Source organism: Cyrtonyx montezumae, unplaced genomic scaffold, assembly GCF_038088225.1.
Source record: "Cyrtonyx montezumae isolate F1298 unplaced genomic scaffold, pur_monq_1.0 scaffold_0, whole genome shotgun sequence".
In the NCBI taxonomy this organism is placed as follows: Eukaryota; Metazoa; Chordata; class Aves; order Galliformes; family Odontophoridae; genus Cyrtonyx; species Cyrtonyx montezumae.
The window spans coordinates 51,705,224-51,719,080 of NW_027071824.1; the positions used below are offsets into that span (position 1 = coordinate 51,705,224).

General features: G+C 34.9%; 1 protein-coding gene across 1 annotated transcript in view; it reads right to left on the minus strand.

Moving 5' to 3' along the window:
- The window catches only part of FIG4 (FIG4 phosphoinositide 5-phosphatase), a 74,799-nt gene that overhangs the window by 34,762 nt on the left and 26,180 nt on the right, over window positions 1–13,857 (minus strand). Inside the window, exons 8-15 of the mRNA XM_065735027.1 lie at window positions 12,906–13,006; window positions 12,285–12,447; window positions 11,573–11,670; window positions 8,587–8,720; window positions 6,972–7,088; window positions 5,398–5,443; window positions 4,062–4,210; window positions 224–390 (exon numbers count right to left, since the gene is read on the minus strand). Of these exons, the coding sequence (XP_065591099.1) occupies window positions 224–390; window positions 4,062–4,210; window positions 5,398–5,443; window positions 6,972–7,088; window positions 8,587–8,720; window positions 11,573–11,670; window positions 12,285–12,447; window positions 12,906–13,006 (975 nt within the window). The remainder of the gene's footprint in view (window positions 1–223; window positions 391–4,061; window positions 4,211–5,397; window positions 5,444–6,971; window positions 7,089–8,586; window positions 8,721–11,572; window positions 11,671–12,284; window positions 12,448–12,905; window positions 13,007–13,857) is intronic.

Below are 13,857 nucleotides of genomic sequence, written 5' to 3' on the forward strand. Positions count from 1 at the left end.
GTTCTCATACCTGTCAGTTAACTTTACCAAATAAGGTTGCATGATACAACATAACATTTCCATGAGATACACCATAAAAATTCCATCAAATCAGAATATTCATTTGATGCCATCTGATTTCACTGAATTATTTTCAAATTATAGTACAGCTAAGATCATAGTACTGACCATTGAAGCATAACAAGACGTTTACTAAATTACAGCTTAAAGCACTTAGATGTACCTGAGAAAGCATTACTGTAATATCTTGAGAGTGTCTGCATAATGTCTTTGGAATGCTGAGTCCATGGAGCTATCTTCCTGTAGGTTTTTACCCTGTGGACAAGCTGAGAACCTCCGTATTGCAGAGAAAGCGTATCTCCATGATCTTCATACAGTTCTTCAAATAATCTGAAGGTAAAGTAAAATATGACATTTGTCAAACTGCTGAAAAGAGCGTTTAAGAAAGTGTAACTGTCAAAATTGCATTTAGAAGTAAAAGCTCACCAGAACATTTTAGATACCCTCATACATAGGACTGCTTCTCTGCATATCATGCAATACATTTTCTTCTCCTAAGTACTTCTTCCAGTTTACAAAAGAAGTATTTCATTAAAACATGTTAACAACATGGTAACACTGAAATTTTAAAACTATGTCTTTATGCTTAATTCAGATAAATATGTGAAAATTATATTCAGTTTTAATAATTAATAAGTGGATTAGATAAGACTTTCACCAATTCATAACACATCAGAGTGCATTCATTCCACAGAATATGCACTTCTGTAGATTCAGAGAGAAGATTAACACATCCCATTAGCCCACAGGGAGAGAACAAACAGTGCACTATCATAAACTAAGGCATTTTAAATATGCTTAATAGGACAGAATATGCCAATATCTCAAGGCTATGTTTTCTATTAAGTTCACTAGGAATTAAGTTAATGTAACTTTCCAAAATCTACCCAGTTATAATGGCTCAAAGGTATAAAAAGAAGGAACATGACTGTGAGAAATGTGAAGGGCGGTCAGATACAATTTGCTGGAGCTGAAAAAGCATGTGGCAAGAGGGAAGAAATAGTAAGCTGCTGAAAAAGGAGAACTGGCTAAAAGCAACACTGTTCTGAAGAAACAAGAAGTTTCTAGTAGACCCCAAATAGAGAGCAGCCCAAATAACAAAAAATTATCAGGAAGTGGCCCTAGCATGACCACATGACAACAGTCTCAGAAAACAAGATTATCCTACAGGGGCAGCATCTAGACTAAGATAACAGATTCTCAGATGTGGACATATGGCCCTGCCTGAGCAAGACAATGACATGCAGTAAAAAAGAGGTTGAAACTGTAGTCAAAAGAAAAAAAACAACACACATAACCTCCACCACCACTCCACTCCTCTCCTTAACCTGTAGAAACTTATGTCAATATGCAGACACAGAAACTCAGGCATATGTGTGCAACGTACCATAATATCTGAGAAGGAAGAAATCAATCAGGAGTGGAGGAGAGGATATGGAAAAAACAAACAAATAACCAACAAACCAATAAAAACATACCCCTAACAAAGTTTCCAATAAAAGAATAGCACTGCATAAGCAAGCACAAATACATGCCCTCAAACAGCTGTTCAGAGCTCATGATGCCATGCATGAGAGTTACCTGTTTGTTTCTTTGGTTTTTGTATGTTAGTTTATTTTAAAGCAAGGAGAAAGACAGAAAATTCTGATCAGCTAAAAGCTTAAAATCCCCATGTGTTCAAGGCAACAACTGTCAGGAAAAAGGATGATAATACCTCTCAGAAATTTCCCAGTCCAGCCATGGGAGACTGAAGAACTGAGCTGCAGTGACCTTGCAATAAAGGTTCACAGGAAGCGGACAACTTGAAATTCATTGAGGATGTTGATCCGCTTGATTTGGAAATAACTTGTAAAATTAAATTAACCTTCCATTCCCTCAAACTATTAAGCCTGCAAATAAACAAAGACTAGTCTTCTGTGGAGAGAAAGGTAGTTATGTATATACAATCAAATAAGCATCAAATGTACAAGTGGTCTAGGAAACCTCTTAGATGGGACAACAACTACATTAAAGGGATTGTAAAGAAATGCTTGCAAAAATGGTCCTGCTTAATTAAATCATTAAGAAGAAAAAATCCTATTAGACATAATCAGACTAGTCAAGATATATGTGTTTTTTTCATCTTTCAGAAAGACTAACCCAAATAAAAAGCTAATTTCAGAAATATAGTTCAACAGAGATTCTGGATTGCAGCCAGTGAGACCATATGAAAAATCAAAATTAGGGTGGTGGACACTCAAAACTGTGATGAAAAAAATAGTTACAGTTTTCTAGACACATTATCTTGATTTGGGATGACAGTGCAGGCCAGTTCTCTGGCCAGTTAGAAGAGTGTAAATGAAGAGGGAGAGTACTGAGCGAGCAGACACTTGATATGGGAACAAGAATGCAGCACATCAAAGTGAAAAACTGAACAATGGAGACCCATCATAGCACATGCTTCTCTTCAAAATTTATTGGATTATGAACACAATTTTGTAGTATTTCTGAATATAGTAATTCAGAAAAAAAAGTCTTTTCACAGATGAGAAGTTTCAGAGAGGTATATATGCCATGCTAAGAGATGTGTAATAGCTAATAGCTACATTTCAGACAAATTATGAAAAATAAGGTGTTGGGAAAATAAGAAGAAGCAACTCTTAAAATCTTACTAACCATAGCAAGTGTTGGAAATTTGGGTGGCTGGAATGTAGAAAGGGAGAAAGAGGGAGAGAAGATAGACAGCAAACATAAGACTATTGGAGTAGGAAGTAACAGTAGAAATTTTGGATCCAAAAATAGGAGTAAAAGGAGAGAGATAGTAAAGCCTAAGGAACGTCTGAGCTGGTGAAGTAAGTGTTGTAGAGGACAACATACAGAGTGGGTACAAGAGACATGTCCATCTCCTGATACCCTCTGCTTAGAAATCCACTGATCCAACTGACAAGATGGCAGGGAGTTGTACAGCAATTGGTAATTGCAGTAGCAGTTGCTTGTTCCCAGAGGTAAAGATGCAGCACCCAGCATCTGGGACACAGAGAATGAGAGGCACTGTGAGCACATCATAGAAGCCACCTGTGGAAATGTCCAACGCATCAGACAGCAGCCAAGAGCCACCACAATGAGCCACCACACTGTGAGTAAGATTGTTTCTGTGACACTTACTTGCTCCTGGCACCAAGAGAGTGCTGAAAGCAAACTGAAGAAAAAGGACAGAAGCTGAAGGTACATCTTGAGCAAGGGGTGGGGAAGAGACTGAGAGAAATGCATGACCCAGGACTTCACCTTCTTTTGAAACATAAATTACTCCTCTACATTTGAAACTTAACAAACCACTAGGCAATGACAGCAATGAAGCTGTTAAGTTTCACTGCCATGACTACAGTATAAGGGATAAAAATACTTCACGGATTCTTATGATAATTTCTCATGTAGCTTAGTTTCCTCTCGCTCCCAGAGCATATCAGTTTAAATGCTGACTTTTTTTCAATAATTTGAGGATGCTCAAAAAGTATCATTGCTACAGAACAGTTTTGCTGAAAACTCCACTCTTCAATAAACCAAAAACCACATATTTTTTCAAAGGAAAAGTAGAAAATACCAAGGTGAGATGCACTTCTATAACAGTATCAATTTGTCATTCCGCAGAAAATACCTGTTTCAGTTTTCATTCTTGATTTACATTTTGCATCAAGTAAATGAAATAAGTATTATTTTTATGATATATTTATTTAAAAGGGAAACTCTTCAGTCTACATTTAGTTATATAAAGAGAATGAAGTCAAGCAGTTATTTTGTAAGAAGCCAAGCTAACATAATTTTCCAGACTTGGAAATTTTCAGTGTGACTGGGTTTTCTCAAAATAGTTAAAATATGAATTTTAAGAATTAGATGAATAAATATAAAATCGTTCCAACAGAAAAAGAAATACACTTTTCCTCTGTACAGGCAATACTTTACCCAAGTCATTTCACGTAAGAACAAACAAGGAAACCCATCACGACGCACTTAATGCATCTTACCGAACAGCATCTGTATCAAACTGTAAATTGGGTTTATCAATCAGTCCCAACGAATACAGTTGGTATGCCAAAGCACATTTTCCCACCATAAACTGGGCTGTGTTAGTACGATCTAAACAGTCCACACAGTTGGTTCGCAGAACTCCAGTCTGGTAAAGCAATTCAAATAAGAGACTTTTTTTAATTAAGAAGTTACCATATTCATTATTACTATTTTTTCCTACTGTCCAAATACCTGTCAAATCTCACATACTAGATTTTATGTCAGTTCACAAAAAGACAAGCAAAGACTTTTTTTTTAGATGTTAAAAGAAAATAAATATCTCTATCAATATACATTACTGCAGTAAGGTCTACTTTCAAAGTACCCTTCTGTCATTACATGACCTAACTACTCTTTCAACACAAAAACAACCCCAAAGACTTACCTTAGAAAGAATGTGATATATCAGTGAGGGTCTTATTTTCAAGTATGCTGTAACTACTGCATGAAACAAAGCATTCTGGCAGCTTGTGTGGTTCTGCTATGATGGTGCTCGTATTTAAGCTTTCCATATCTTGTGCTTGCACCTCCACTCTTCAGTTTCATAACACACACAAAGTTATAACATTAACTGCTACTAGACACCCCCATACAGGAGCACGGGGGATTCTTCTGCTCAAATATACATGGCTACATCTATGCTAGTTATCTAAATTTTTACTGTCTTAATGAATTCAAAATCATGAATACCAAATCAAAATTCATCCACATTTCTCAAAAATACGCCCTGTGTTCGGAGTATATAACCACAACATTCAGGTGTAAAATCTGTTACTCTAGGATTTATTACATCACACTTTTCTGATTGTAAAGAACAAAGTATTTCAGTTGTATTTCCTTTTAGTGCTAGAAATTGCAATGATGTACAGAATATTCAGCAGTGGTGAAATGCTAACCACCAATTTTCATGTGTATGAACGTAACCAGACTTAAAGTTTATTCCTCATCCCTCCTGTTTAATACTGTAATACACAGATCATTAAAAAGTTGCTGTTTTAACTTTTCCTCCATGGTTACTACTACAGGCTGTGTAGTAAAGGAAACTAGTTTAAAATCCAAACATTTCTCACAATACATTCAGCAAAAATACCATTCCAGAAGCATAAAGTTTTGTGGAACCATCCAAGAACTTCAAGCCCTATTTCCCATTTAAGTTTTTTGCTACTACAAATATTAAAGAGAGCAATCTGTGAATCAATCAATAAGTATCTATGTGAAGTGTTTCACTCATCCTTTGTGAATGAAGATTTAAATCCCTACATAAAGTCTTAATAAAGTCTACTATCTTAGTACCTGCAAGCGACCAGTGGAAATAACACAACCTCCAAGTTCATTCCATCTGAAAGAGAAACAAAATAGAGCAATTTTCAAATAACTTTTAAAAAGAACAGGCCATACCTCATATGGATCTGCTCAGTGAAAGACAGTGGCAATTAAATCCTGCTGCATGGCAAAATTGATACCACTGAGCAGCACAGGCAGCACGGGCAGTGAAAGCTCTGCACATTAGCAAGATGTTGTACTTATGCCGTATTGCTAAAAACAAAATCTAACCTTAAAGTAGAAAGGTTTAAAGGAAAGATTAAAGAAAAAAAATAAATTAAAAAGGTACAATGCCAATGACTGCAATGACTGGAAGGCAGAGGCAAAAGACGCACTGTAGCACAACTGGTTGATTTAATTTTCCCTTTCACACTGATTCTATGCATACCAATTCTTTCTACTCTGTACAGACCATAGCTGTACCAAAGAAGCAAACAACATGAATCTAAAATCAGTGACATTTTGAGGTAGGGGAGCAGAATGTTTGATGCAAGCAACCCCCGTGTAACTGAATATTTTCAAGTTAGGAGCATAGAACCATAGAACCAGCCTCACTGGAGAAATAGTCTGACAAGCTTATCTACTACTTTGAAGACTCATCAGACTACCACTACAGACCAAAGCATTAAGTGGATGGATCAAACTCATCCATGTGGGGTTTGGACTAGATGAACTCTAAAGGTCCCCTTCCAACCCTTACAATTCTGTGATTCTGCGATGCTAGTTTGCAATCACTATGATTGCTGTATCAATGGCAAAGAAGCTCTAAAACAGCCTCAGAGTTTCATTTCAGATTGTTTCTAAATGAAGTAAGGCTAGAAAGGCAAAAATGCTCTTAAAGTACAGTAAGAATGTTCCTTTGGGTAGTGATGAATTAGATTCCTATGATAAAGATATGGTAAAAAAAAAACAAAACAAAACACCTCATTGAACTTGCAACTTGGAAGTTACGTATTTCTGAATTTTCAAGGACTTGACAGGATTCTGCTGACTGAATCATTATATCTCCACAGCAGTCTAAACAAATACTGTTTCTATAATAACAAAAAGAAACCAACCTCACAACCTTTCAGTTTTGTATGCATGAATATCATAAAAATCAGCTGGAAATACTGGACTATCTAACATTTCAGTCATAAGCATCTTTTTCATATGTCTTAAAAAGCCACTTGACAAATTCTAAATGTCTCTTTGTTAAAATTTACCCCCAAATTTAGGATTCCTTTGGTTAACAACAGTATAAGAAAAGCTTTATATAAATACACACAGCACAGATTACAAGTTAGAAATAATGGTTTGATGTAGGAATTCATTATAAGTGGGAGAACAGCAGCATAATAATACTGACTACAAATTTGTCAGTATTATTAGAATTTCTTAGTATGTGCCTCTGATTACAATTGTTTTGGCTGCAACTCTATAACAAAGTATATATATTCACATTAACTGAAGCCATAAATTAAGAAATGAGCAGTAGTAGAATGTCCAGAAAACCCTCCAAGCAATAGACTTCGTTCATCGTGCATCTGTAAGATGATACATACTTTTCATCTGGCCTCAAGACATTGCAGTAGGAATCAGGTCGATTTACAAAAAAACCGGTTTTCTTTACTACACTTTCTGCAATCACGTTCAATCTATCAAGGACATTGCAAAGTTTGCTGAGGGGAGAAAAAAGATTACACAGTAAAGATATATTAATAATAAAAAATGTGCACTGTTTGGAAGTCTTAAATAACAAAAATGATTTAATAGAAGACACATCACAGCTTTGTTTATCTCACAGCAACCATGCCTACTCTTTTCTTACAGCTTACAGCCTTAGAAAGCAGCAATTCTGTTCACTTATTAATCAAACATTTTACATAACACAAATGGAATGATACACGTAGAACTCCTTGACATTACACTCATTTTCTCCCTGCTGAAGTTTTGACTGTGACAGAAACTAATATATGATTATGTTAAACTGTATGCCCTCATTTTATTTGAATAGTATAGTTATTCAGTAACATCCGTTATAGTGTGCAGTCTTCACACTTTCCTGCACTGCTCATTCAGACCATGGTATCCACCCATTAGTTGAGATACAAAATGCAAATATTTTAACAAAAACTTTACAAAGCTATGAATAAACAGTTAAGCATTATTTCTTATTTTAAGCAATTGCTTATACTGAGACTGAAGGATTAATTTGAAATGTTTCTATGGAACTGCTTTCCAGAAAATGTACTTTGGAACTACACGTTAAAGCAGAATCATTCTCATTATTCTTTAAACTTACAGTTCTTCAGGTGTATTTATGTATTACATCTCATTTGCACAAAATAAAACAACAAAACAAAACAAAAACAACAAAAAACCTTCAAAGCCCTTAGTTTTTTGGGTTTTTTTTGTATGGATACTGAGGTGGATACCAATACAAATAAACACCAAGCTTAAAGCTAGAGGGGGCATCTTTTAATTATCTAGTATCATTTTCCACACCAGATAGACGATTAAGCATTGCTTTAAACAGAAACCAAGAACTTCCTTTCCCACTGATGTGACCAACAGTAACACCCAGATTGTAATTGCAAATAATGAATAAGGAGTGAATTCCAAAGCTTTATTTTCCATTTAAAAAATAATCAACAAAAAATTAATGTATCTCTATCCTTTAAATTATACCAATTTTCCATTACTTTGCTTAGATTGGATATGAGAGCAGAGACCTGAGAGCAGATAAAATGGTTCTTGTTATTCTGAAATTTTTGACATTATAAGAAACAGCAAACATAGTGAGGCCATCACAATTTACAGTTGAGATGTGTTACTTATCACGAGCACTGCAGATCTAAGATGTCTGCCTCTTGTAAATATTTCACCATTTGTGAAAATATTTATCATTTTCACAGGATATTAGTGTAACACTCTACTGTTCAAAAACATAGAAGAAAATGTTACTGAGTATATTTACCAAGGATACATGCTTATTGTAATCAAAATGCTTTGTAAAACTGAAATTAATATCCTCTTCTCCTTTTGGAAGAGAAAATGGAAAAAGACTGATTTATATTATCCCCTACTGTCTTTCTGTGTGGAACTGGGTGGGTTTTCAGGTCATGTCCAACCTGAGCCATTCTACCATTCTATAATACAGAGAATGACCTTTACTACCTTTTTGTGTACTTGGCCATATCCCAAGGAATATATATAATTGCGTGCTCTGGGGGCAAAAATTGGTTCAGGTATGTCACAGCAGCAACAAGTTCTTCACTAAGAATCCTTTCATGCTTTCTTTTTTCGCGTTCCTTAGGCAAAAAGAAAAGGAAGACAGTGTCAGTACTATCATTAACAGCCACATGTAACCAGTACAGATACACATACAGCTCTGTGTGTGTATATACCATAGTCTGATATACTCAAACATATACTCTTTAACCTAGACTTCAGTATTTGTTTGGTATGAGTGAGGCAGAAACAAGACAAACAAAAGTAATTTATGTTAATTATCTTAAACAATGCGTGAATGAAAAAAAATAATCAGAAAAATGAGCATTTGATTTTGAAGAGCAATATCAGAGTAATATTAGATTTATGTTAGTAATATTTTATTAAGCAAAATATTTAACTTGTTATTAAGAATCACAGTGGTGTTACATATTGGCAACAATAAGGTTTAGCTGTACTAAAATCAGAACTAGAGGTGCGTGTGCAGTATTGTGCATTTTTGGTACTTGAGTTCAAAAAATTATTCTATTTATTTCCTATGTACATTTTTTTTTTAATAAATAAAGGGACAAAAGAAGAAGTAGAAAGCTACAAAATGCCTGGAGCTTCCAAACTAAGCAGTAGATTTCTCAGCCTAGAATATCTTAATTGAGGAAAAACAGGTTTAAAAAGAAAAAAAAAACCTAGCAAACATTTTGTTTGTTGAAGAAACCAATAAATAGAAAATTAACCAGTGTCATTCAGTAGCTCTGCATACTCATTTTAAAACAGACTCAAGTTCCTTTTGTGAATTAATACATTCTCGATCTATGCACAGCTCTGTCTAAACCTAAATCTAAATCTTAAAGCGAGCTCTGTCACTTTTTCAACAGTTTCTGAACTGAAAACTGGGCACAAGAAATTTCACTTCAGTGGTGTTTCTGAACATTTTAGTTGTTAGCAGAAATTAGAAGTGGCAGTTGTAACACAGCAGGCACTTCTGCAAAACAAATCCAACTGCAATTGAAGATTCAACAAAATCTAAATATTCTGGCTTTTTAAAAGTTGATTTCTATTAGTAAAAGTCATTTATCTCAACTGTGTGTAATCATCCACTGAGAAAATGAATTCCATAAGAGTGAAGAAGAGCATAAGGAAACAAGAGCAGTAAGACAGAGGAAATGGACTAAGACAAAGCAGAAGGAAAGAAATATGCAGAAAAGAGAGTACAGGTAACAGGGAGTAACAGGGTACTCCTTATTAGCTTCTGGAGTACAAGGGGCCTCAGGTGAATTCTCCTCTGTTACTGGCAGAAGATGGGGAATAACAGCTTTGCAAGATTTTGAAAACATTTAGAGCTACATTGCCATTCCCTGATTATACCATATGTTTTGCCACTCTATATTAATATGGCTTTTCTCTCAACTTAGTCCAAACTAAAACCTCCAGTGAATCTATATCAGATCAAACACAAAAGAAGCCATAAACAAATAAAAAAAGAAGGCAAGCCCAATGCAACTGTTACCAAATTTCTAGGAGAGGCAGGTGAAGCGTGAAATACATTTACATTTCATCGGCCTCTAAGAAATTAAATAATAAAAGTACTAGAGACAGAAATGCTTAGCATTTGTGTAAAAGCAACAATATGCAAACAAGGTGATGTATTTATTTATTAAGCAGAACATAAAATAATAAAAGAATCCTAAATAATAATCTAAAAATCCTAAATAATAAAAGCATCCTAATACTTAGAAACTACAATGAGGGAGAGAAACATGCATTTTTAGCTGCAATAACAAAAGGCCTGTGAAAAAAGCTTATAATCAGTCATGGGTCAAGGTCATGTGTGCCTAGACTCACATTGTAACAATGCCCTTTGAAAGTTACAGATGCAAAATATAAAATTATTTTCTTGTCAACCACTGCTATCCTAAGTTGACTTCACAGACTCTTGGAAAATCTTAAACACCCTCCTAAACAGGAAAGCTTCTAGAAATAGAAGATAGCCTATCTGGTTGCCATTTATTACAATTTAGATTGTACATGTACAAAAATGATCCTCTTTTTTCCTGAATACAATTAATTCTACAATGTGACAAATGAAATGATCAATAGCATTTTTAAAATGCCGAGAAAGAAGTAAGAAATGTTTCAAGTGAATCACTATATTAAAACAGAATGTGGAAACAGTTCATTAGAGAGGAAAAAATGTAGTAAGGTATAACTAACTTTACTGTCAAATTATCAGAAGACATCCAAAAAACGTACAGAAACTCCAGAATAGAAATAAAACTATACAGTTTGCATTTGGGCAATGCTCTCAGACAGTCTGTTTGAATTTTGGATGGTCCTACATGTAGCCAGGAGTTGGACTCCACGAGCCCAGTGGGTCCCTTTCCTCAGGTTTTTCTGTGGCTCTATGAATTAATGCAGCAATAGAGTAGCTTCCCCTTCCAGTCACTCTTGCTGTCTCTGGCACTGTCTACTAATCAGCATGAGATTATTCAACTTTGTCTCCTGATCACACATCTATGACCATATCTGATCAAGGAAAAAAAGGAGGGATATGTCTTTACCATAATATTTCAAAGAACTCAGACCTTTGTGTCAAGAAGTCTTCAAACATTACTTTGCATGGAACCATAGTTTTAAGGAATTTTAAGGTAAAATTAATTTAAAGGTAAATATATTTTGACTTACTCCATTTAAGGGAAATAGCAAGAACCTGAAAACAACAGTGAAATGTTATAAGAAAACTATAAAAATGATGAACAATATTGTTGAAGGTCCATAGCATAAGCAGTTATAAAGTTATATGCTGCCCTGTACAGGATTAAATTTATGAAGAAAACATGCCATTTACAAAGCTAACATTGGTTTAGAGCACAAACAGAAGTACACAGAAATTCTACAGAAATTTGAAAACACGTGGAAGATATTCAAAACATCGTACCTTTACAAGATTCAAAATAATAATAGGGGAGCCGAATCTCTGAAGCATTTGGTCAAAGTGAAGGGCAGCAACATGTGCAAAAGGATCTGCTTGGTCCACTGCAACAGATACGTATATTCAGGCTGATATTGAGGGCTGTAAAATCATTTAAATAATTTTCCCCTAAAAGTACTCTACACAAAATAATCATTAATTCTCTATAATGACATGATTACATACTCTATTCATACAAAAGCTGTTAAAAATCCTCCCTTTTTAAAAAAGTTACTTCTTGATTAAAAATGTTATGAGATAGTAACAAAGACCAATTATTCTGGCCCCATTAAATTTAGTCCAAATGTTTTCCACCATTTGCAGTGAGTACAAAATTACATCTACAACCCTTTAAGATAAATGTAACTAACTGCACACAAATCAATAAGCTCAAAGAAAGATGACATCTTCAACTGTAAGTTCTTTGTTTGGCATTTCTGGCTTTCAAGTTTAAGACAAGGATTTTTTTTCCTACTTAATATCAGTAAAAGCAGCTGTTCGTATAGTTGAATGCTTATATGCCATCATGTTTACCATAAAGAACACTGCTTTACCCTAAATCATAGCTTCCCAAAGAACAAATCCATTGGCAGTTAACTCATTTTTACAAGTTCATTTTTCACTTACTTTCACGTGCTGTGCTAGTCATAGTCTATCACAAAGAATAATTGGTACATACGTGTTATGGGTGGCTTAGGCATCATAGTTGAAATATCTTGAGACCAGTAGAGAGGAACAGAACCTCGAACCTGAACATAGGAAGAATAACTCCCCGCAGAAAATGACATAACTGAAGCATCATAAAGTATTTGTTCAGTTTCCACTTCATTAGCAACATCTCCCTGCAACAGAAATACACACACTATGGAAGACATTGTATTTCAGAACTGCATGCATTATGAGGAACTGATCATTACAGACAGAGCACAATTAAACTGTAAGACACCAAATAATGGCACTGACAACATTACTGAATGCTAAATTCTCGTGTGTACCTAAATGAGTTTTATCAGATTTTTTTTTCTCTAAGAAATAACATCACCAATACAAATAACATCATAGGTGCAAGAAAGATCTTGCAATAAGACTTGCTATTTTGTTTTAAGAACAGCTTTATTATCTACTTTAAAATGTAACAATAGTTGCAACAACTTTATCTAATAGCATAATTTACTATGAAAGCCTCAACAACCTTCTAAGTGTTTCAGTTCACCAGACAGTCAATTTCAAGCTTTCCATATTGTTATCAGGCCAGGGGAAACTACCACACCATACCAAACCGAAATCACACTTGGTTTACCTCACAATTGGCTCCTCGTTTCAGAAAACGTGTTCCAGCAAATTTGCTTGATCTTCTAGCTATCAGAGTGACATATATAGGGCGACCATAAATTAACAGTTCTTGAAGAAGTTAAGGCTTACATATCATACACAACGTTTTCTTCACTTAGTTCATACAAGCCAATATAAATTCTAAGAAAAAAAAACAAACACAAAAAACAGCATACGAAGTGCCTGCTTTACTAAAACATATAAATCAGATATGAATATGACTTCCAGATTTCTTTTGTAATTGGGAAAGGTTATTGCCCTTTTAAACAATCACTTCTGAAGCACTTTGAAAAGAGAATCTACAACTATAATACATAAACCTCTCTTCCCAACATACAGAAGTATTTCTATTGTATGAAGTAATGATGGAGGTGATGGAGGTAACTATGAGTCTTGTTGGGCCACAGATCGCTTTTGTGAACACTTGGACCCAAGTTTGGGAGCTCCTGTTTTCAGATCAGATGTATTAGTCATCCCCTAATTATTTGTCTTGAAAATAAGATAATTTTGCAACTACTGAAGTGGCAACGAGTGAAAACCAAACAGCTACAGAGATAGTGGTGGCATTTTTAAAAGAAATTAAAGAAATTAAACAAAGAGTCAAACTGTCCAGCACGACTGTGCCGCTTTCTTCTGCTTCCTTAGCAAAGGAGAGGCCCAAAAAAGAGGGAAGAAGTCCTCTTCTCATCAAATATTCATAGTGAAGATTACTGTCACTCATGAAATGTCTGCAGGCATAATGATGCTGGTTGGGTCCCACCCACACCTACCACTTTAAGTAAGACCACAGATGAAACTGTGGTATATAAAAACAGACTTAACTTTCTGTCTGAGGACCAAGCCAATGATCAAAGCTTGATAAGAACAAAAAAGCGTAACTAAGTTTTGCAAAGACACCTCTAACCTTAGCTTCATAACTA